The sequence below is a fragment of the Ornithodoros turicata genome, unplaced genomic scaffold (genome assembly GCF_037126465.1).
Source record: "Ornithodoros turicata isolate Travis unplaced genomic scaffold, ASM3712646v1 ctg00000850.1, whole genome shotgun sequence".
Classification (NCBI taxonomy): Eukaryota; Metazoa; Arthropoda; class Arachnida; order Ixodida; family Argasidae; genus Ornithodoros; species Ornithodoros turicata.
Genome location: NW_026999405.1, coordinates 1,020,241 through 1,045,153, shown reverse-complemented (window position 1 = coordinate 1,045,153; position 24,913 = coordinate 1,020,241). Strand labels below are relative to the sequence as shown.

At 45.5% G+C, this 24,913-nt stretch overlaps 1 protein-coding gene and 10 non-coding genes across 13 annotated transcripts in view; all 11 read right to left on the bottom strand.

The window, feature by feature from the left end:
- The window catches only part of LOC135375311 (uncharacterized), a 136,205-nt gene that overhangs the window by 79,255 nt on the left and 32,037 nt on the right, over positions 1 to 24,913 (bottom strand). For 2 of the 3 annotated variants that reach the window (XM_064608052.1, XM_064608051.1), the window contains exons 5-7: positions 12,173 to 12,207; positions 5,684 to 5,795; positions 5,224 to 5,286 (exon numbers count right to left, since the gene is read on the bottom strand). The exons of the other annotated variant lie outside the window; for it this stretch is intronic. In XM_064608052.1, the coding sequence (XP_064464122.1) occupies positions 5,224 to 5,286; positions 5,684 to 5,795; positions 12,173 to 12,207 (210 nt within the window). The remainder of the gene's footprint in view (positions 1 to 5,223; positions 5,287 to 5,683; positions 5,796 to 12,172; positions 12,208 to 24,913) is intronic. 3 annotated transcript variants of the gene reach the window in all.
- Positions 105 to 176, bottom strand: Trnaf-gaa (transfer RNA phenylalanine (anticodon GAA)). Its single transcript has one exon. It is a non-coding gene; the product is annotated as a tRNA-Phe (tRNA).
- On the bottom strand, positions 419 to 490 carry Trnas-gga (transfer RNA serine (anticodon GGA)). The gene has a single exon. It is a non-coding gene; the product is annotated as a tRNA-Ser (tRNA).
- On the bottom strand, positions 733 to 804 carry Trnas-gga (transfer RNA serine (anticodon GGA)). The gene has a single exon. It is a non-coding gene; the product is annotated as a tRNA-Ser (tRNA).
- Trnas-gga (transfer RNA serine (anticodon GGA)) lies at positions 1,047 to 1,118 on the bottom strand. Its single transcript has one exon. It is a non-coding gene; the product is annotated as a tRNA-Ser (tRNA).
- Trnas-gga (transfer RNA serine (anticodon GGA)) lies at positions 1,361 to 1,432 on the bottom strand. Its single transcript has one exon. It is a non-coding gene; the product is annotated as a tRNA-Ser (tRNA).
- Positions 1,675 to 1,746, bottom strand: Trnas-gga (transfer RNA serine (anticodon GGA)). The gene has a single exon. It is a non-coding gene; the product is annotated as a tRNA-Ser (tRNA).
- On the bottom strand, positions 1,989 to 2,060 carry Trnas-gga (transfer RNA serine (anticodon GGA)). The gene has a single exon. It is a non-coding gene; the product is annotated as a tRNA-Ser (tRNA).
- Trnas-gga (transfer RNA serine (anticodon GGA)) lies at positions 2,303 to 2,374 on the bottom strand. Its single transcript has one exon. It is a non-coding gene; the product is annotated as a tRNA-Ser (tRNA).
- Positions 2,617 to 2,688, bottom strand: Trnas-gga (transfer RNA serine (anticodon GGA)). The gene has a single exon. It is a non-coding gene; the product is annotated as a tRNA-Ser (tRNA).
- Trnas-gga (transfer RNA serine (anticodon GGA)) lies at positions 2,931 to 3,002 on the bottom strand. The gene has a single exon. It is a non-coding gene; the product is annotated as a tRNA-Ser (tRNA).

The window sequence follows — 24,913 nt, the reverse complement described above, 5'->3', positions numbered from 1 at the left end:
ACAACGAGATTTGGCCGAGGCAGACCAACAATTAGGGACGACACAGACAAGTAAGCCTCAAACGCCCAGAAATTAACGAATGCAAACAACTCAGGGAAAAGAGGTGCTGACGCCAGGAATGGAACCTGGGTCTTTTGATTTTCGGTCAGATATGCTAACCGCTACACCACACCAGCACGCCGTTTCCCTTGAGCCATTGAGTGCCTCAAGTACGGGGGGACGGACAACCAACCACGCTATTCCCATTCTCTCTTACATCTTTCTCACTCACTCTCTCATTCAGACACGAGGCAGGGCGATTGTAAACGACGTAAACAACGAGATTTGGCCGAGGCAGACCAACAATTAGGGACGACACAGACAAGTAAGCCTCAAACGCCCAGAAATTAACGAATGCAAACAACTCAGGGAAAAGAGGTGCTGACGCCAGGAATCGAACCTGGGTCTTTTGATTTCCGGTCAGATATGCTAACCGCTACACCACACCAGCACGCCGTTTCCCTTGAGCCATTGAGTGCCTCAAGTACGGGGGGACGGACAACCAACCACGCTATTCCCATTCTCTCTTACATCTTTCTCACTCACTCTCTCATTCAGACACGAGGCAGGGCGATTGTAAACGACGTAAACAACGAGATTTGGCCGAGGCAGACCAACAATTAGGGACGACACAGACAAGTAAGCCTCAAACGCCCAGAAATTAACGAATGCAAACAACTCAGGGAAAAGAGGTGCTGACGCCAGGAATCGAACCTGGGTCTTTTGATTTCCGGTCAGATATGCTAACCGCTACACCACACCAGCACGCCGTTTCCCTTGAGCCATTGAGTGCCTCAAGTACGGGGGGACGGACAACCAACCACGCTATTCCCATTCTCTCTTACATCTTTCTCACTCACTCTCTCATTCAGACACGAGGCAGGGCGATTGTAAACGACGTAAACAACGAGATTTGGCCGAGGCAGACCAACAATTAGGGACGACACAGACAAGTAAGCCTCAAACGCCCAGAAATTAACGAATGCAAACAACTCAGGGAAAAGAGGTGCTGACGCCAGGAATCGAACCTGGGTCTTTTGATTTCCGGTCAGATATGCTAACCGCTACACCACACCAGCACGCCGTTTCCCTTGAGCCATTGAGTGCCTCAAGTACGGGGGGACGGACAACCAACCACGCTATTCCCATTCTCTCTTACATCTTTCTCACTCACTCTCTCATTCAGACACGAGGCAGGGCGATTGTAAACGACGTAAACAACGAGATTTGGCCGAGGCAGACCAACAATTAGGGACGACACAGACAAGTAAGCCTCAAACGCCCAGAAATTAACGAATGCAAACAACTCAGGGAAAAGAGGTGCTGACGCCAGGAATCGAACCTGGGTCTTTTGATTTCCGGTCAGATATGCTAACCGCTACACCACACCAGCACGCCGTTTCCCTTGAGCCATTGAGTGCCTCAAGTACGGGGGGACGGACAACCAACCACGCTATTCCCATTCTCTCTTACATCTTTCTCACTCACTCTCTCATTCAGACACGAGGCAGGGCGATTGTAAACGACGTAAACAACGAGATTTGGCCGAGGCAGACCAACAATTAGGGACGACACAGACAAGTAAGCCTCAAACGCCCAGAAATTAACGAATGCAAACAACTCAGGGAAAAGAGGTGCTGACGCCAGGAATCGAACCTGGGTCTTTTGATTTCCGGTCAGATATGCTAACCGCTACACCACACCAGCACGCCGTTTCCCTTGAGCCATTGAGTGCCTCAAGTACGGGGGGACGGACAACCAACCACGCTATTCCCATTCTCTCTTACATCTTTCTCACTCACTCTCTCATTCAGACACGAGGCAGGGCGATTGTAAACGACGTAAACAACGAGATTTGGCCGAGGCAGACCAACAATTAGGGACGACACAGACAAGTAAGCCTCAAACGCCCAGAAATTAACGAATGCAAACAACTCAGGGAAAAGAGGTGCTGACGCCAGGAATCGAACCTGGGTCTTTTGATTTCCGGTCAGATATGCTAACCGCTACACCACACCAGCACGCCGTTTCCCTTGAGCCATTGAGTGCCTCAAGTACGGGGGGACGGACAACCAACCACGCTATTCCCATTCTCTCTTACATCTTTCTCACTCACTCTCTCATTCAGACACGAGGCAGGGCGATTGTAAACGACGTAAACAACGAGATTTGGCCGAGGCAGACCAACAATTAGGGACGACACAGACAAGTAAGCCTCAAACGCCCAGAAATTAACGAATGCAAACAACTCAGGGAAAAGAGGTGCTGACGCCAGGAATCGAACCTGGGTCTTTTGATTTCCGGTCAGATATGCTAACCGCTACACCACACCAGCACGCCGTTTCCCTTGAGCCATTGAGTGCCTCAAGTACGGGGGGACGGACAACCAACCACGCTATTCCCATTCTCTCTTACATCTTTCTCACTCACTCTCTCATTCAGACACGAGGCAGGGCGATTGTAAACGACGTAAACAACGAGATTTGGCCGAGGCAGACCAACAATTAGGGACGACACAGACAAGTAAGCCTCAAACGCCCAGAAATTAACGAATGCAAACAACTCAGGGAAAAGAGGTGCTGACGCCAGGAATCGAACCTGGGTCTTTTGATTTCCGGTCAGATATGCTAACCGCTACACCACACCAGCACGCCGTTTCCCTTGAGCCATTGAGTGCCTCAAGTACGGGGGGACGGACAACCAACCACGCTATTCCCATTCTCTCTTACATCTTTCTCACTCACTCTCTCATTCAGACACGAGGCAGGGCGATTGTAAACGACGTAAACAACGAGATTTGGCCGAGGCAGACCAACAATTAGGGACGACACAGACAAGTAAGCCTCAAACGCCCAGAAATTAACGAATGCAAACAACTCAGGGAAAAGAGGTGCTGACGCCAGGAATCGAACCTGGGTCTTTTGATTTCCGGTCAGATATGCTAACCGCTACACCACACCAGCACGCCGTTTCCCTTGAGCCATTGAGTGCCTCAAGTACGGGGGGACGGACAACCAACCACGCTATTCCCATTCTCTCTTACATCTTTCTCACTCACTCTCTCATTCAGACACGAGGCAGGGCGATTGTAAACGACGTAAACAACGAGATTTGGCCGAGGCAGACCAACAATTAGGGACGACACAAACAAGTAAGCCTCAAACGCCCAGAAATTAACGAATGCAAACAACTCAGGGAAAAGAGGTGCTGACGCCAGGAATCGAACCTTCGTTCGAGCATTCGTTAATTTCTCAGAACAGAATCAGAACAGAACAATGCGTTGAGTCGTATTCTACTTTTGAATGAATGCAGCGTATCGACGGGGGATGTTTCGTGGCATCCGAAAAGCAAGCGTTGGATGAACTGTTACAGGCATACATGTCACTGGCACAGGGGTGCCATTAGTTGTCGAAGAATAGAACGACGGTAATGCAATACTCGCTCGTCTCCTCGATGAGAGAGCTGCTCCTGAGGCGCCGTCCGCCTGTGCATTCCATGATACACGAGAATGTGCTGGAACCCACTGGAGATCCAACCTGAGGCGTACTTTGTACACATACTGGTGAGCCATTGGCACATATGTCACTAAAGGTGCCGCTTATGCCTCTGTTTTCGAGAGCTTGTGGTGCATATAGAGTCGATACACACTGTTCATTCTCTCTCAAAATCAGCTATATTGTGCAGAAGAATTCTTCTGCACAATATAGCTGATTTTAGCCAAGAAAGTAGGAATAGGATTGCCACGTGTTGCTATATGCAAAGCTGCTGGAACCAGGACTACGCACAACTCCAGTGACATTCCATGTCAGAGGGCCACGTGCTTTGGAGCGATGGAGCTGATTGGAGTAGGCGCTAATCTGTCGTCCGATTTTCGGCCCAGAAAAGGTCATTGTCAGACAGGGTCAGACATATGCCGCCACACTTCCATTAGAAGTCGGCTTAGGACGCGCATTCCCCCAGGGCGTCAGTCTTGACATTGGCCATCTCTATGAGGCCGACAACGACGAGCCCAGAGCTGCATATTAAAACGGAGTCTAGCCATTGGGAGGACTCACAAAAAGAGACTCGACCTATCAATCACAGTTTCGCTCCTCTAACTGGTTTGCTTTTTACCAATGGAGCTGTCATGACACGTGATGAAAATGTTTTCACAGACTGCTGTGATTTCACGTTGCAGCTGTACATTCCCATACAACGTAAACAACGAGATTTGGCCGAGGCAGACCAACAATTAGGGACGACACAGACAAGTAAGCCTCAAACGCCCAGAAATTAACGAATGCAAACAACTCAGGGAAAAGAGGTGCTGACGCCAGGAATCGATGGGCTCTGTGGTTCACGACAAAGTCCTTGGTGGGAGAAGAGCAATTTCTGGGCATCTCGTCTTGTAGTCAACCACTACAACGTCAACAACAACAACAACAATTCAGCGCACGCAAAAGTCCAGTTCTTGCTCGCTGCTTACGATCTTCGTCGAGCTTATGATTAAAGGATGCATGTCCTACGTGAACGATGTTGCTTCCTGGAGCTCCACGGTCTTGATATTACAACCAAAATCGATTTCCATGTCCATTCCCCAAGACGTCAGTCGTGACGTTGCCCACGCCCACAACGGCGAGCCACCATTCACGTCAAAAGTCGCGGCCGTTTCCAGGCACAGCCTCCCCTATTTTTTCGGTTTGCCCTCGTATGTTGTTTAGTCTAGGAGGGTACGGGTAAAACGTGTTATTTCTTTGCCGCGCAATGCCAATATTACGAACATGCGTGGTGTGTGCACCGTTGCATCTTGCCTTTCTGGAATGTATTATGGCACAGTATTTCGTTATCTTTGGTTAAGTTTTGACTACTATAACCAGATAATTGTTGTTTGACCTCAGTATATCTTGTACCTAAGCTTGATTACTTCAGTCGTTCGTGTTCACGACGACACTATTTACTAGGTACTACTGGTACGCATATAGTTTCTTTCGATTTACGCCGCCCCAATGTGACCGAGTGAACGGCCAGGAGTCTGTACTAGGTACCGCTACTACTTGTCATGTTGAAGTTTTCAATAAATTTCAAATTCAAATTAAAAGAAAACAGACGAAGGAGACAACCAGTCGGCTGCATGATTGGTTGATTATACCTTGTGTGTATAAGTATACGGATCCGAGCTGAGGGCTTACGTGGCAGACGGCTCACCTGTATGCGTTCTGAATGTTGAGGCAAACATTGTCGGAAGGATTGTACACTTCAACTCCCATCCTGAAATGCACAGCATCAAGTGAAATGACTCTTCAGCAAATAAACACGTAAGGATTTATACCTAAATGTACAAGTGCGACACTTTCGAGTACCGACAAACCTGATATTCAACAGGAAAACCGTTATGTAGTTTACCGCAAAATCTCTCTCTGTGAACGCAATGTAGACCAAAATGACAAGCGAATTAGCGTGTTTGTGTGCTGCATTATGCGGAGAATTGCTCGATGCATGTGCACCTTCGGAGAAATCTCCATACTCCAATGCCATGATCCTCAATGCTAATCGCTGAAAGTTAAGTGGCCATTACTGTGCAGAGAAACGTACTGGTCCTCTGTTGAGTGGTGATATATACAAGGTCGAAATAATACGTTCGCGAGAACTTGGTTTCAGCACTCACTTGGTTCCCAGCCCCCATGCAAGGTCGTCGTATGCAGAGTAACTAAAGGCTTGATCAGTGAGCACAATGTATTTGTCCCGAGTGCAAATTCTGGACTCGTCTGGGGAGTACACTGCAGATATGCATGAACAACCAGTTAATACAATGTTGATCTTAGCGCACACACACACACACGCATGGAGTGATGACGTGATAAGTCCATTCACCACGTCCATTTGCTATTGTTTATTATTTTCGACAGTTTGCTATTGCCGCAGAGGAAAGTCTTGCTTTTCAGCGAACGTGATGGTAACACTCCGTTTATTGTCGATGTACCATCGCTACCATCGTCAGAACACTTAAGTGCATTATTCAGACGTGGATCAGCAGGCAAGAGTCCTACCCCACCACCTTCATAATTCATCGTGAGAATACGTAGCAGTCATTATTCTTATCCTTTACTGTAATTCATTGTGAACGATAGGCGCACCAAAAAGATGGAGTCAAGACCAAGGGGACAATCATAAGTTCAACCTATGAACACTCACTTACAGCAACCAACTCATGAAACAGAAGTCGCAAAGAACACGCACTTACGGGGAACAAGTAAGGCCTCTTTTACACATCCAGAATTTTTCCTTTCCCTGGCCTGCACTCCTGTCATGTTGTTATTATTTACTTTAATATTTTTTTACTTTACTTGGCTATATGAACTTTAAGATACGAAGTAAAAAATAAGCGATGTCAAGTTGCCGGTGGTGAGTAAACCAAAGAGTTGTAGCGCTACAGACGACGATGCTCTCATGCCGTGCAAGCTACAGTTTCGGTGCGCGGGGCGCGCGAAAAAACAAACAAACAAAAAAACATTCACTTGTTGTGATCAGCTGGCGGCTCCGGACCTCTTTCTTTCACGCCCTTCATTGAGGACCGCACATCTGGTGACCCTGCCGTTTCGTATGGCCGGGTGCACGAAAAGACATTCGTCTCTGGGTGCGCGCCTGTACACTGTGTCAGCTGTCCTCAGTCGAGGTCGTGAAAGAAAGAGGTCCGCAGCCGCCAGCCGATCAGAACAAGTGAATGTTTTTTGTTTTTTTTTTGCTCTTGTGTTGTGCAAGCGACAGTTTAGATGCGCGGGGCGTACAGAGTGATGTTAAAAGGTAAGAGCAACTTATTTATTTCCACATAGTAAACAAGACTTTCGTGCACGAGACTGCACTTCGTCAGGGTAATATACCTATATATATATATATATATATATATATTTATAAGTCCCAAACATATATATATATATATATATACAGCGTGTGTGCAGAAAAACGTGACCCGCATTTAGGCACATAGCTTGTTGTCAACCTAACTAACGAACGTCCGGTGGCGCACGATGGCGCATTTATGCGTGCCAAATCTGCAGAAAAATTGTGGAAGCCATACTCAGCTTAAAAAATAAACGGAACAACGAAAACGTCGGCTTCCGTGCATCAGAATAGGGCCACATGGTGGACAACAGGGTGTATGTGAAAGGGCAACACGGTGGACGTAGGAGAGTTGTGTTCAAGTACCGCTAGGGGAGCTATCTCACATGGATGCTCATCGGCAGTACCCCTAGCGGTGACTGCACATAACTCTCCTGAGACCGAAATGCACTACCATGCACTGTCACGACCGCCCAATTCTAATGCATGGAAGCCCATGTTTTCGCGCTCTGTTTACTTTTTTACGCTGTGTATGGCTTCCAGGATTTTTTTTTGTAGCTTTCGCACGCATAAATACGCCGTCGTGCGCCACCGGAAGTTCCTCGGCTAAGTAGACAACGAGTTACATGTAAAAATGCGGGTCACGTTTTTCAGCACACACCCTGTATAAGACAAATAGGTTAATATATCAGACGGCTATGAAGTTGAATAAAAGTGAAATAATAAGACGTGGACTACAGATTACAGGAACGTTAAAAAAACTAATTTGTTTAATGGGCAATTTAACACATAAATTTAAAAAAAGAATGGTCGACGTTTCGACAGTGGCACTGTCTTCGTCAGGACAAAAGAGGTACAGGTCCCGACAAAAGTTTACAGAACACGCAAGCGGTGTATTTTCTTCTCGGTACGACACCCTGGCGGCAAGCGGAAGCTGGCGAAGTCAGGCCAGTTCACTGCCTCAGAGGGGTGGACGACTGCGCTCTTAGCGACACACAGCGGTAGTTTCGGTATGATTACTGTTGTATGTGCCCGTGGAATGAGTTGGATTAAACTGTTGTGCTCGTCAACAACTCCGACACACTCAGCATAGTTTTGGCGCTCTATGGCCTTTGTTGCCTTTGTGCCATTAAACACATAATCAATCAATCAATCGTCAACAACTCGTGACTCACGTCACTTGTTTATCAATCAATTATCAATGTCAACGTCAAGTGTTTATCAGCTCGTCACGCGTCGTCCATAATAAGGCAACTCTTCACCAGATACCTTTCTTTGTCTTCTCTACATATCCTGTCTTTCCAATAAAAGCAATACACGGTAAAGTGTTGCCACTATGATTCATCCTTGTTACCACGATGATAGCGGCGAGCTCCCTGTCTCAACAATCGTTGAATCACGTGTTGTTGATGAGCACAACAGTAAAATCCAACTCACTTTGCGGGCACATACAACAGAAATTATACCGAAACTACCGCTGTGTGTCGCTAAGAGTGCAGTCGTCCACCCCTCTGAGGCAGTGAACTGGCCTGATTTCGCCAGCTTCCGCTTGCCGCTAGGGTGTCGCACCGAGGAGAAAATACACCGCTCGCGTGTTCCGTAAACTTTTGTCGGGACCTGTACAAGGGTTGCCTATTGCAATAGGTTCCCTGGGTGACGTCACAATCGGTGCAAGTATGCCACGTGGCAGTTGTCTGAGTCATATTCTCGAACATTCCGCAAGGTGAAGTCCGGGTGGTGATGTAATCGTTCTTGGGGAGCCAGCTCAGGTGAGCTGTACTGAGGCCACAGCTGAAAAGAAAATAAAAGGAAAAAACGGAAAAGTATATCCCATCTAGGCGAACAGATTCCTTACTGTTGAAAGTACACCGGTATCTTCGTTAATGATTGATTGGAATTTGTAAATGAGGTAAGACTCGCGTTGTTCCCTCCTCTATCAGAGCTAAAGTTTGATTGAAGAATAAAAAGCGCGACGTCATTTATTGAATGATCAGGCTGGTTGAAATGACGAGAAACAGGAAGATTTGGCTTTTTATTAACGTCCGACCGGTGGTTGTTGAACCTGATCCGAAAAGATGTTTTGGTTTGGCCTACGTATTGTGCTTGACACGCGTTGCACTGAATGGCACAAATGACGTTGGATGAATTACAGTCAAAGTCACCATGAATTTTGACGAAGAAATTAGAATTTGTGCCGTTAAGCACATGGGCACTTCGCATTAGTTTGCATATTTGACATCTGCGGCCATTGCACGGGTGGCAGCCTGCCGTCGGACTTGTCGGTCGGTTGACTTTGTAGCTGACTAGATTATCGTGGAGCTTTTGCGTGCGCCTGTATGCCACACGTGGGGGTTCCGGGAAGATTTGTCGCATGCGCTCTGACTGACGAAGAATACCTGGGTGGCGGTTAAGTATACTGTTGATGTTGGAAACATTATTGTTGAATGTTACAGCGAGGTTGACGGAGCCATTGTCTGATTTGCGGTTGCGGTTTTGGAACAGAGCTTTGCGATCTGCCCTGCGGGCCTTCCTTATTGCGTCCTCAACTAAACTGGGTGGGAATTGGCGACTGATGAATGTTTGCTTGAGTTGGTTCAAATTTCTATCCAGATCACTGCTCTTTCAATCTCTCACACTGGGGGTAAAGGAAAGCCGCTTCTTTGAAGATGCGCAATAAACCAAATAAAGAAAAAGTGGCGTTCCTTCACGAATGTTTTGCGGACGATCTACCGAACGGATTTTTGTTCTGAAAACGGTTTTGGTATCTGGTGACGGAAGAGATCAGATGTTCTCATTGGAGCAACTTCGTAGCTTTTATAATTAAAAAGTTAATTATTGAAAATTAATTAAGACATTGCCTTAGGAGTCTGTTAATGCCCCCCCAGGGAGTGCCCTTCAGCATATGCTATATTGCAATTGATTTCATCTCGGGAAAAGTGTTTGATATATTTTTTAAAAATCTGTTCACACTTGGCGTGGACACCCTGTATATATATATATATATATATATATAAATAATATAATAAAATCCGCAATCAATGAAGATCCCGGTGTACTGTCAACAGTTAGAAACTTAAACAATTAGCTATCCTCCGTGTCGCCCTGTTCTTCTTCTCTTTCAGATACGGCTGGAGGACATCCCCGCACTACGGACAATGCTACGGAAAAACCCGAGAGATGACTTCGCCTTACATGGGCTATTGATGAAGCAACAGGGTCACGAGAACAACGCCCAAACGACGACTTTCTGAGGAGGCCACCTAAGGCTCCCAGATACGATGATCTAAACCACGGACTCCCAGATAATGATTTCACCACGGACGACGCCTTTGGAAGAAAGACGATGACCCCCAGCTCTGACTTCAGAAGATCCCGGAACGTCAGGGCAGTGACACCACACCGGACAGCGACAAACGAAACTTCCAGAACGTGACTCATCGACGAACGCCAGGTGGCGCGAATAGACAAGATTACGTCAGCAAGCTGAACCCATTGGCCTTGGACAGTTTTGTTGCGTTTTCTGTCCCGAAGAAGGAGGAGCTTCCCTCCGAAACGTCGACCCTTCCCCATTTTCCTATATAATGTTTTAATTATGCAAAATAAACATTTGTTTGTATTCTATTAACACCTCAAATCCGTCGCTGTGTCTCCTTTCCTTCCTGGAAAGAATCAGGGCCAGAGGCGGAATAGAACCCGCTGTGTGAACACTGATACTCCCAAGATCACATAACAGACGTTTGCCCTATGTTAACAGGAGGAGGGAGTACCAGTGGAACCCGCGAGCCACAGTCTTCAACCGCCTACTGGTGAAGCTCTGCCGGAACTCGCCCGACCTGTGCTACCTGGACCACCTATTCCACAAGCGACGACCAGCCCGGGTGCTTGCAGCTGACGGCCTTCACCCGAACTTCTACGGGGTATGGATGATGAGCCGCAATTTGCAGGACCTGGTGCCCCGGCTACTACGACGACTGCCACCGCGCCGGCGTGACACACCTCCTATCCCGGATCGTACGTGACCCACCATAGAGGAAGCCGGCATTATAGGACAACGACGACAAGAACGGACGGCAAGGGCATCTCGACGAGAATGACTAACCGCCGGTGAGAGTACCCATTCCCATTCGAGTCGCCGGCCTTCACCTAGCACACAAGGTTTCTTGAAACTTGGAAAATTATCCGACAAATCCGCTCGATATTACTCCCATCATACCGCGTTAAAATCGTACAAAGAACAGAACAAAATCCCCAGAGGACTTGCTATAAAAGTCAGGCCAACGTTCCACCTTAAATCAGCACATCAAGATAAGTGGGAGGGAATCTTAAACAACGCTTCCAGCGCTTTACTGGACGTTTTAATTGATCACTGTGAGGACTCCCTACGTCAGGTCTCTGGAGAGGTTGAAGACATCCGTAATAGAACCTCCCTAACCGAAGCCCACCAGTCGGATTTGGATAAGTTCGCAAAAGATAGGGCAGAAACACTCCTGCAGCCATAGAAGCCATCTTAATCTGTAATATTGAAATTCAAATACGTCTAGTGTCATTTACTTGTTTCTTTAATGGCTTTTTCCCCCTGCATTATAATGCACTGGCTTGCACTGTGGCATTGAGGAGTGCTCAGTCACCCTCCCAGGTGTAGATCGCTCGCAGAGCGACCCCTGGACCAATTCCGAACGATCCGCAGCTTCCCAGAGCTGACGAGCCGCAAACACGGCGAATCACGTGTCCTCTGGTGCTGTCGCATCGTACCATGAGTATAGATATATACACATGCATATTATATTATATTATATATATATATATATATATATATATATATTGAAAAAATAGCCGGAGCTCTTTGGCTGCACGTATAGCATATGTTTGTAACTCAAACGTCGCCATGCCAGTACTGGACAGCTGTTTCAGCCTTGTTGGGCCTCATCAACAGTACGCAGGCAGGCAACGTTTGAGTGGATGGCGTCAGAAGGTCGCGTAAGGTCACGTATATATATATATATATATATATATATATATATATATATATATACATGAATGTATAACTGAGTACAGATATATATATATATATATGTAACCAAAAGAAGTGCAGTCTCGTGCACGAAAGTCTTGTTTACCCGATGTGTGAATAAATAAGTAGCTCCAACCGTTTAATCTCACACTATGATATATGAACTTTAATATGTGGTGTACAGGAGATCCACATGCATAAAAAGGAAACCTTGCATCAAATGAATTTGGATACGCTGAGGGTCACTGTCGTTTTTGACATTGAGTAATACATCAGGATAGCATGCAGTGTATGTGCCCTTCTTACCTTGCGCACCATAGAAGCTGAATAGGGAACTGTACCTGGAAGTACAAAGTATGCCAAATGATTTTAATGGTGATGCAATGGGCAAACTCGATTGTATGAACAGAGTCAACTTGTGCTGCTAAAAGACGCTGCTCGAAACAGCAAACAAACATAACAAACGCATTACTTCAAAGCACTTGCAGTATCCCATTGGGAAATCAATGTGGGAAAGTGAGTATGAAACCTCATTCGAAGAAGAGAGGAACAGAGCAAAAGATATTAAACCGTGAATGATGATGCCGCAGAAGAAAAAAAAAAGTGATACGCAGTCCATCATTTTACACCTTTATTTGCTCAAAAAAGGTGTACTCTTATAAAAACACCCTTTTCTATTCCGCAAACGGTGCAAAAACAGCATCACTAAACGTGCAATATCGACATACACCAGGTTTCATCCAATGTCGATCGTTAAAGGTGTAAAGTGAGGTGTTGAAAAAGGTGCTTACCATCGAATACACCTTTTTTACACCCCACTTGAATTTGAAGTATGGTGTAAAAAATGGTGTTTTATTTCGTGATAGAAAAATTATGCTGGTTTCACAGCTCCGCTCAGCAAGTAATCACATTATAGACGATGGCCCGAGTTAAAAACACAGTATCTGACAGGGAGGGATATTAGAAATTTAGCTTATATGTCTCGGCCAGTGGTCTCGGTATGCTGCCGCGCGGAAGCTTCTATTAGACTATTTGCGAGGGAATATTTGCAAGCAAATAATTCCATCATGAAAGGTGTTTTCAATTGAATACTCCCCTTTTAAATGTGTTTTTGTTTTTAAACACCCGTTATAACAGTGTTTTATTAGGAATACACTTAACTAAAGGGTGTATTAGAAAACACCCATCATTTGAGTGTAACGGCAACACCAAAAAGGTGTGCGCCATGGCACAAGCCATTTACACCCAAAAAGTGTAAAAAAGTTGACTGTGATATACTGAGCGGAAGGGAAAATTAAGAAACGCAGCAGATCACGCGCGGCAAACAGGGTCTTCGAGGACGGGAACAGTCATTGCGACTTTGCTAAAGCAGTGTACGGGCGACTGCATAGCTCCTCTAAGGAAACGCCCTTGTTATCTTGTCTATGTCAATAGGATAGCTCTCGAAATGAATCGCAAGTTTTACAGATATTAAAATTATCTCCTACGATAGACTTATCCTGGCTGACCTTTCGTTTAATCTCTGTGAACCCTCCCTTTAGTTCTTACAGGGAGTCTATTATTTCAGAGAAGCGAGAGATAAACTGCTGTTATGATGTGACTCTAAACAGCATAGGCATTATCGGCCAAGTTCTTGCAACTTGTACGAGTACATCGGCTTCGGGGTGTACAGAACAGGGGTCATCCTTTAAAATCCGATAGTTGCCATTCTCCTGCTTTCGAGACACAATCATGTCATACTTGGGCTTGCGTGCCGTCCTTAAATGATACTCAATTTAGAACGCCAGGAAATAAGAGATATGTGAAAGGTTATTAAATGAAAGAGGAAAGGTCAGCTAGACAAAGAAGGGAGGAAACAGCTAGATTGCATTGGGATATAGTCATTGTACTCTGTCTCACCAAATCTTCCCGGTTAGGGGACCGCATATGGGCGACGCCGTGTGGCGAGCGTTAGTGACGAAGCGGCGTACCCAAGCGGTAATCCGGAGAACCGTGCTTAGATTGCTGTAGCGGTGCAAATCGAAAAGAGCCGGCAACCTGAGCGAGGGAGCGGGGCAGACAGTGGTCTGCGTGACGCGTTCTTCATCTTGGGGGACTGGGGTGAAGCTTGAAGAGGGCAGAGAAGGCCAGGAGTCGGCCTGCATTGTGAGCCAGTGTGGGCCGTGCCACCATAGGGGTTCGGCGGCGAGTCGCTGAGCAGACACACCGGGAGTGACAAGATCAGCGGGGTTCTCTTGTCCGGGGCAATGACGCCACGTGTGACCGGCAGAGATGCGTTTGATTTCGGTGATGCGGTGCTGAACAAAGGCACGTCTGGACGGTAGGTCGGCTGTGATCCAGTGTAATGCTATTGTAGAATCGGTCCAAAAATAAGTGGGCAGAGATGTGAGCAACGGAAGTTGCCGGATGTGAGCAGCGAGCCTTGCGGCGGAGAGGCACCCGATGAGTTCAACGCGAGGAAGGGAGATGGATCTTATGCGGAGCCATCCGGCCCTTGCTGATGAGAAGACTGCAGTTCCAATGGCCTTGGGAGGCGATCGTAGGCGCGCCGATTGGCGTCAGCGAAAATGTGAAGATCGCCGGACGAATTCCCGAGGTCACATTCCGTTGTCAGGTGGCGAGGCAAATGTATGGTGTTGAGGGTTGGTAACTGCGAACACCATTCGCTCCAACCGGAACTTTGCTGGGGAGCAGCCGGGGCATCCCAACCGTAACCGAGACTGCACAACGACTGAAACAACAGGCGCGCGGATATAGTGATGGGGGTCAAGTACCCCAGGGGGTCGAAGATGCGTGCTATGGCGTGGAGGATGGTCCTCTTGGTGACAGGGTGATCTGCGATGTACACGACGACCGAATCGACGTCGAAGAGTGTTTTGGCTGGTTGATAAAGCACTGGGGTTTTTTCCAGTGTTTTTAATTGAAAGGTGCATGAACACTCGTTTAAAAGAACATTCAACTAATACCTCTAATAGATACGGTGCATTGGGGGACCACTTATTGACATGTGGGTGTGACAATGAAAAAATGGCTAGGAAGCAAGCGAGCTGGTGAAGATGATGCATAATGTAAAAGCCCCGAGACTAGAGAACACGAAGGGACAGACACAAACCTGACTTTGTGTTTGACTTGACTTCGTGTTTGACGTGTGTGACTTGTGTGAAAAGACATCGTGTTTTTGTCTGTCCCTTCGTGTTCCCTAGTCTTGGGGTTTTTACATTATGTGTGGGATGTCAGGCGGAATTCCAAAAGCAAAAATTTTGTTCAGGTGTAAAAAAACGAAGTAGCCTTCTCTTTCGAGAGGCGCATGAGAAAAAAAAGGCAGGTAGTAACTGCGTCAGTAACCACTGTATTTATCTTTGTGATGTAAACAGGAAGTCCAACATGAGAGCGAATAGGGGGGAGAGGAGGTCTCATGTATTTAAGGCATGTTTCACAAAATAAAAGTTCTTTGGTTGGCAGTTCAGTGTAGTGTCCTCATCTTTTCTGTGTTCCGTTCTCATCTTTTCCTGCGCAGGGGGTTTTATCGCTTTTAACTATATTAGACGTAAGATGTGAAACAGTGATTACGTTAACAAAACATATGTACAAATGAAGTTTACTTTGTTGTAGATCACTGATTACAGATTTCTTAACAAAATTTGTTTGCTTCGCTTTCACATGAGTTGAGGCATTCATACAATTAAGAAATCTGTGCAGCTATAAAAGATAAGTAAATGGTTTGTATTACACGTTACTAATATCTGCGAAATTCATATTCACCCACCCATATGTTGCTTTTGCGTCATTGCGTACACAAAATGTGTGCACACATAGTGGCATTACTGTGCTGGACGTAACTACTTATTGCCTTGAAGTAAAATTTGTTTATGTATGGACATGTACAACATATCTGGCATGAGCTCTGTCATGTACCATGATCGTTACCTGTGTTTGACTGGCACGTCGTTCCGAGGAATTGTGCCTTCACTAAAATATCTCACTTGTGCACTTCCAAAGCGTTGTCTCTATACGAAAATCTAAAATGCACAGATGACAAGTGGTTGCAAAGCAACATATGGGCTTTGCCTGTATGTATGCTCATCACAGTGAAGAAGATTTTCTCCAATAAGAAGGGATAAGCTATATTGAGACTGCTTTCCAGAAGCAGAAGTATGCTGTTCCCACTGTGGTCAACCATCATACCAATATACGCTTAGTGTAGGCTACTCGTTTTGGTGCAGGAAGAGGGTGAGAGTTCGTCACTGCTCCATTTTAGAACTGAGCTGCTTCAGTAATCACGATAGGATCGGGATCTCCTCTGGTCCATGGAGGCTTCACATCAGGATTCTGCCATCGAGGTGTGGTCACATTTCGTGATCTTTTCTGATCTGATCACATTTCGTCTGCATTCATCAACCTTAGCAGTATTATAATGCGGTGTGTTGAACGTTCCATCCTCCCCCTCCTTTACAAACATATAAAAAAAAATTCAGACAGACTTTGGCTCAACATGTAGTTCCAGATGTGCCTGCATATGATAGATATGTAGCACGCGAAAACACGCAACCACGAAAGCGAAACTATCATTCTAGCTTGTATATGCGTTACAAAGCGAGCGTTACAACAATCGCCAAGAATGTCCAAGGCAACATGGGTTAGTTATTACTAACTTTTACATGTTTGCTGCATAATTTTTCAAGAAATGCGTTTGCTTAAGCAAATATGACAAAGAGACAACAGCGGCGTTTTTTTTTTTCCGCCGTAACTGGCGAACTTCGGGTTTCCGGGTCTGGCAACTGCGTTCTACAAGATGGCAGCCTCCGCTATTTGACGCTGATTTTACGGCAGCTTGATCCACCTGGCGTCAGCAACACAGTGGACTTTGTATTCACAGTGCACACATGTATCAGATATTTGAATCGGTGCTTTGTGTCAAATAAATATTTATTTTAGCCGAAACAAGCTTCAAGGGACTCTGACCAGAAACTGTGGGAGCTCTTTCGTACTTGCAGTCGATAAAGCACCCAACAAGGACTCTCCATGCGAACATTCATGCATTAAAACCCCGCGGTTTCTCTAAACTCGAATTTTAAACATTCGACTTCATCCGAGTGCAACACGCCTAGCGTCAAACCGAGAAAACATACGTTTATATAGAATATCCACCCCGGCCCACCATCAAGATGACGTCAACACGGGGGCCACTCGCGACACCCACAATTGGCTCAAACGCGTCACGTGGTCACGCAATACCTGTCAATTTTCTTCATGAAATGGCGTTTCTATGTTAATATGTTTTTATTACAGAGCCTCAAAAAGAAAAATATACCCTGCATTTATCACCTGCAACAGTTTCTACGATTTTCTTTTCAATCTGTACACGCGTTCCATATATGCTTCCGTATCCGGTCAGCTGTAATGGACGCCGTATGCCGAGCTTGCGAACTGCGAACTTGTGTGACTCCCGGTTCATCCTCTTTGTTCGGGTCATTGGGTTGGTGTTGGAGTTGGTCGCCATATTCTGAACGTTTCACCTATCGTTGCGGTGTACTGTTCTTGATCTGCTGCGAAGCGACGAACCGCAACGGCAGTCACTCGCCTCAGCGAAATTCTGTCTGCTGCATCTCAAAGGAGCATGGGGACCTGATGATACCTTCAACTAAAGAAACCAAGTGTGTTCTCGTGTGGTCCTGACGGAAAAGTAGTTTCAACAAGGTTAGCAGATTTATTTTTCAGATCCAAGTCTACGTACTGAAAACCATGCAAGTGCAGTCGATCATTCTCGTAGCTGTTGTGTAACGCGTATGCTTTCTTACGTATCCCACAGAACCCTCCACTTTTTCAACCAAGTCATCTTTATGAGATCCTTCTGATGGCTTCTTACTAGGCTATGCCGCTCCGAAGCATTGAGATGGGGAAGCGTCGTGGTAGCTGCACCTCCGCTTTCGAAAGATGAAACAGTCTTTCCACACTGTGCTTACTGGCTTTGTATAGAGTCTGGCAAATTCGACAGACTTGGACTGCCTTTTTCAAGAAAGTTTGAAATGTAAGTATGTGTATATTGGTTTCACATATCCACCACATATTGAGCGTGTGTATGATTGTACTTTATATGCTACAGCATATCAGCGTACATTATTATTCAACACGTAGTGTGGCAAACTCGACATCAGTCACACAAAGCCAACAATTGCCTTTTCTTCAATTGCTTATTTTTATCATATCATGTTTTTGTCTATATTTCAATTTACCAACCAACAAAGTATATTATTTTAGTATAATCGTCTGATATTTAACAAGTCACAGTTTTACCATGGTTTTGGCGCACTATAGCCCGAGTTGCTTATGTGCCATTAAATTGAATCATCATCATCTTCAACTGCCATTACTCAATTGAAGTGCCAGGTGAATATAATGATATGGCGAAATATATTTTTTGCTGTCATCCTGGAATTGCTCATTTCAGAAGAATAGTCACCGTGAAGTTTGTTTTCGTTTTCGGAAACGTGGTCCACGTAGATGTAGTATTTTTTTATTTTGTAAGGGCTTTTGACACTGTGCTGTATGCTCGCGTGTTGGCCAAAGTAGCCTAATTAAAATTTGATCCTGCTAACTGGATATGCAGTTTCTCAACTAACCGTAACCGTTGCGACACCTCGCGAGGAGAACCTATCATATCGCCACCATGCAGCATTTGTTATTTACAATCGCTTCACATTTTAATCTAGTCAAAAGCAAGGCCTTTTGGTGATCGGTCTTGTGTGATTACATGCCCCTCCGTTATGTAAGCCCACACTGGGTTTTTCAACCTATGAGAGATAAATAAATATATTTCCAAGTACATTGATTACAAGGCTCGTTATTCCATTTCGCCACTCTACCCCAAGCAATTGTTAGAGTAGTGGCCCAGGGTACTAATCATCAGGGCCACTAATCATCATTCAAACAAAGTTCATAATGTAAAATCCTTTACTGAGAACACCGGCTTAACACAACAATTAAGAATAGAGTAAACGTTTCATTGCCTATCCAGTTGACATCATCCCTACAACAGAGAACAATCAAAAACAACATCAAAGGAATCAAATCGGTGGTGCGCATTCCTTTCATCCAACGTATTTCATACGCTATTTGGAGGGCACTGTGCCCATCAGGCATTTTGACTGTGCATATCAAGTTGAGTGCATAGAATGTGATGCAACCTACATTGGCGAGATAGACAAAAGACGCGGGACAAGACTAAAAGAGCACACAAGGGATGTTGCCAGGGCTACTAGTGCTTAGCTTAACTAACCAAGACCGAATTAATCTACCATTGCTGTCCTAAGGGACATATATTTTGATGGTGCAGTAACCTTTGCACATGACTAGCGATGGGGCCCTAGAAAGTTCTTAGAATCCTGCTTTATCAGGCGTGATGCTTCAGCCTGTAATACAAACCGTGGCCCCCTATCGGATGTGTATGATGCCCTCTTAGATAGGCTGATGTGCTCGTCTTTGGCCTTTGTTGTACTGATGATGCCACCTGGATAGGCGGCAAAACGTTTACGCTCTGTTCTTAATCGTTGTGTTGAGCGGTGTTTGCAGTAAAGGACGCTGCATTATGAGGTCGTCACCCGGCTTTTGGAATATATTTTCAAATAAAGTTGTTCTTTTACAAAGCTCAATAAATTGCAGAAACCATTCTCATTGCCTATCATTTTGGGGGTGCCATTCTTGCAGTCACATGAAGCACTGACGACAATGTAAAAAGTAAAGGCAGTCTGATTTATGTTCTTGCCGACATGGTACAGCATATGTACGAGGTAGCTCCATTTCAGAAGCCTGAGAACACTCAACGCAATTAGTGTGCTAGCATCAGATATGGTGTACAGCATTACATATTTGCTTCTGCTAGGGCAACCAAGAAGGGTGGATAGAAAGGCAGTCACTACCTGTTTCCACAAAGGACACTCAAGATTCATTAGCAATTTCCTCCAATTGAGCCAAGGCTTTTTCTAGATTACTAGAACATGGGTACCTGGTTATAAATAACAAGAATTCATCTACCAGAGGTCAGTGTTTCACACACCCTGCTCTCCATCAACACTATTAAAAGGTGTGACCCCCAAACCTGCAAAAAATTCCTGGAGAGTCTTTACTGGACGCTGTTGCTGTCCCTCTCACCAGGTGCTCTCTATGAACCTGATTCACAGTTCTGGATGCACTGCCTGAGCTAACTTCAGCATGCTTTCCCAACACGAATGGTAACTGCTATGAGGAGTGTTGTACTTACTGAAAGCAACATGAAATGCTGTACCTTGACAGGTAATGTTGATATCCTTCTTAAGACCGTAGAGAGATGTTCCTTGCTCCCTTTATCCCAAATTGTACAATCAGAGGCAAGCCCACTTGCCACCAAGCCAATGAGTTGTTCCTCACAGTCAGTGCAATCAAGGGAATCTATCACTGAGGCTCAGAAAAGCTGTTCCAGCCTCAGAACATCAGTTTCTCTCTTGTTCAGAAAACCTGTTTTCCATCGGGATCTGCTCCAGGACTGAGCCGTGAGTAGCCCCGTGAAAGCACCAGGGTTTCTTCGATTTTTAGATGTGCCAGCTTTTGTTTTCCTCCCCCTCCTCCTTTTTATGTAGTAGCTGATTACTTTAGCCTTGTACTGCTTTGGGGATTGGAGATGATGTAACAGGTGGAACTAGGCTTTAGGCAAAATGAGGCAAAGTGTGACTATGTACAAATCTTCTGAGAATGATAACGAAAGGAAAGTTAGGTAGCAAGTGAGCTGGTGGTGACGATCCATGACTTGAAAACCCGAGACGAGGTAGGGACGATAACAGACAAACACAAACACGGTCTCTGAGACCGTGGGATCTGAGACCGTGTTTGTGTTTGTCTGTTATCGTCCCTACCTCGTCTCGGGTTTTCAAGTCATGGATCTTCTGAGAATGTTTATGTATCATTCACACAAAGAGAGGATAGGTGTTACATCTTTTTCCGGTTTTGATATTTATTTATTTATAAATATATCTCAAAGGCCCTCACAGGCATTACATGAGGGGGGACATTAACATGGGTCACTTAACAAATACGGAAGTTACAAGGAACATACATATTTGGAAGACAGACTCTGTTTTTCGTTCGTTCATCAGTCTTGCTCAAGAAATTGTTCACTGTAGCAATGGTACACAATGTCACGAAAGGAGTGCTTATCTATCGTTCCGCAAGACTCATTAAAAAGGGCTAGAGTTGTGTTTCAACACAACATATTGAACTCATGAACTCATCCTGAGAGCTATAAATCATCCCAAATACAGATGCTGAATTATTTTAAATGCTATAGACGAGCTGTGCGAAGAGGTACCTCCAGTTAGAATCTTGGGTACTTGAAGCCTGTGGCATTTTCTGTGGGAAAGGCTTGCCAGACCCTCTTCACTGCACAGGCTGGGATGACCATGCTCTTGTTTTTCCCAAGCTTGTGCCATACTCACCTTGCAAACTTGCGATACCCAGTGTATCTGCATCGTCTACACAGATGTACATAAAATATAGTTTAGGCAAATAGGTAACCGGTTACAGTACAGTGTGTGTGCGGTGTCATTTCTACATGTACCTGAGAGCAACTGCAGTTTACCTGCCCACACCCTGTACATTACTACACATGCTGTGTTCTTTTAGAAACCAACATTGTTTTACTTTTCACTGAATCGACAATCAAGAACACTCAATATCGCTAAAAGCCTACGCTAAAACCTTATGCACAGGGCAATACATAAAAACGTGACTCAGGACACAGCACACTGACAATTACAAATTTGCCTCTATTGGTTTTCGCCAGTTCAGGTTTGTGTACTGTACAGTTTTTTTACGTGCTGCGCACTGTACTGGAGTTTTTAACGGGTTTAATGCAGGACCAAACCAGTTTTGGGCGCCCAAATTTTAACATCGTTCGACATGGACACATGTGACTTACCTTCGAATAGTCGCTCATAGGTTCGCGCTGCCCACGGAGTTCAATATGCGACCTTCAGGACAGCCATATTGAAGCATAGAAGTTGGAAATCTTCGTGGGTTGTAATGCACTAATACTGCAGTCAATTGGCAGTGTTTTGGAGCTCCTGGCAGCACAAGCATTCGGTCTCCTTCGGCATTATGACACACCAGCCACACCGGCACCATGAACAGCAAGTGCGTATTAAATATCAGAACACGAAATTTCAGAGAACGTTTACGTGTTCGATCACAGTGTGCGTTAAAAAGCTCATCGCTTACCTGAAGACAGGCGACTCATGCTGTTTGCTCCATCTGTGACCGATGTTCGTAGAGCTCTAACTTCGTCTCGCATTCGCGGCATCGGCGACGTTTCGAAAGCCTATACCGAGCTGTTCAGCACGCGGAATTTTCTTCTCGATCGCAGAAAGGTCAGAAAGAAGTTCCGGGCTCGAAGTCTCCGCATTTCTTCCTTCGACGTCCATATTGAAGATCGCTTTCCGGACGGATGACGGCGCTCTCACAAACTCACTAACAACAGAACTTCCGGTCCGGGCGCCCAATGAAACGTGGACCTCGTGCTTTCGTCACGCACACGGAAATTGGAGGATGTCCACTACAAAGAGGCTAGATTTCGGCCCCGATTGCGCGAGTTGAGGAGGAAAAGCGAAGCCAGTTTTCAGCTCGCCTTTTGGCAAACTTTGCCGCCGCGCACAGCCAAAATATTTCGCGTGTGGCTTGGAGGCATATTATACCTTCGTAATAGATGCAAACGAAAGATTTGTCGAACTTCTGGTCAGAGTCCCTTTCAGTTATTTTGAATATCGGGTAACGGCGGTAGGCGGTGAAATCCGGTAGAAGTCGATGGTAGCCAGAACCGGTCGAAAGGTCAGCCAAAGTTAAGGCTCCTGATTGGCCGACTGGCATTGCATAATTTCTACAACGTCATTGGTCGTGTGCCCAGTGTTGTGTGAATTATCTCAAACTATGGGCAGCTGTCGGAGCCTGCAGCAAACTCATAGCTAACAACATGGAGAGCGACAGGAACCGGAAGAGTACTCGGCTCTGTCTATAATCTTACGTATTACTGGCAGACCGCGCGAATTCATTAAAAACATGCATATTGTATTAGTACAGACATTATTCGCGCCTCCGATTAAATTATTTTTGTTTACCTTCGTAGTTTGCCACTCAACAATGACGCTCGCATGTGTATCATGAAGGGCTCAGGGTTGCTAACACATATTTCGTATTTTTCCCGCCTTCGCTACCATTTATATTTACCTTGGTCTGCGTCTCGCTAAGGCGTCGCTAAGGCTGGACGCAACGCGTCGAGTACAAATTTAATATTCAGCCTCGCGGTCGTCCATCAGTCTGTGCACGTTGCACGAAGCGAGACCATCAGGAAGCTCGGATGATATGTGCAGCAGGGAAGGATATGACGGTAATGGTAACGGAAACAGAAACAGTATATACCTAAATTGGAGTTGATAACGATAAAGGAAACGGAAACGCATACCACGGTCCTCCATTACTGGAAACAGAAACGGAAACGAATTTATCGTCCGGTATTGAATTCGGGTAATGGCTATACCTGTTGTGGGATGACATATGAGTGACTTTTCATTTTTGTTTCAGTGTGTTTTTGTTTTTATGACTCCATTCCCAGTAAGGCTCTAAATACTACACGAGAGCATGGAAAGAAAGCGCAATATTGGATCTCGAGGGTGCACAACGTCGCTTACCTCGTCCCAGTCCTCGTAACTCCATGACATCAACACATGACTGTACTCCACCATAGCCCCAGGATAACAGGCTACGATTTTTAGTTACTTATTTTGTACTTTTCTTTTCTTTTCATTTCACCGTGGCCATCGCAGTATCATTACTACTGAGAGCGTCCGCTTATGAATGCGACATTGGATGAAGGTTACGCCCATCTTGAGTTTCTGGACTCCGAGTGACTGAAGACATGTTCCTACTTTTTTTTTATCTTGCAGGATGTGCGCATCCCAACGACGTAAAATTACTTGCGCAGTCTGTACGCGTGACACCTAAGCAGCACTTGGGCAAAACAGGGTGCTGATATAGAGCCGGCCGGGATGTCTCCCCCACGCAGCTCTGTAACAACTGTTCGATTACCGGAAACAGTAACGGAAACGTAATGGAAACGAAATTGAAAGGGCGGTACCAGAAAGGGGATAACGGAAACGAAAATATAACAGTAACGAAAATGGAATCGGTAACCAAAATACGTCCGTTATCCTTCCCTGCTCTTCAGTCCCGTCAGGTAGGTTTCTTTTGCCCGCATGTGAGCCAGATTACCTGAAGGCAAGGATAGGAGGGCAGTGTATGCGTGGCTTGTGTGGGCTGTTCTATCAAAGATGACACATGGTGGGCTCAGAGGCAACGACAACGCTAATGAAAGGTCACAGACAAAAACGAGAAGTCTCAACGCAGCGAGGGGCGGATGTGTAACATTCACCGTCTGGTCACCGTTTTTATTCCCTGTGTCTTGATGTACTTGTGTGCACTTGTGGGTTGATTGCCTTCGATTACAGGGAATGCGACGCACCATTGGAGCCATGCTCCCTCGGCCCCAAGGTGCCCCAGCTCAAAGTCAAAGTGGCCCAGCGCAGTGGCGATGTATCCGTCGGCAAACTTTTTTTTTCCCTCGCGCTTATCAAAAAGTACCCTCGATATTTTCTTTATATGTTGTACGGTAAAGTCCATCGCATACAATGACGCAAACTATATTGTTCCAAACCGACATCCACATTCCGAATTTTGCCTCTGAACATTGAAGATTTAACTAAGAATGGCTACTTTACCAATTTCTAATACATTATTAACTACACCCTCAGTTCTGCGATTTTTGTACCTGAGCAGTATGACGAGAGCTACCAGCGAAAAAAATATTGACGAAAATTCAGCTGACCCATCAGGCGCAGGCAATGACGGGGGAAGGTAAAAAGGGGGAATTTCGCTGCGATTATAAAAGAGACCACCTTCTACAATTTAAAACAAACCCCGAGCCTGTAGGAGATCCCGGAGCATATCAACAAAGCTTCGGGCGATTCGTGG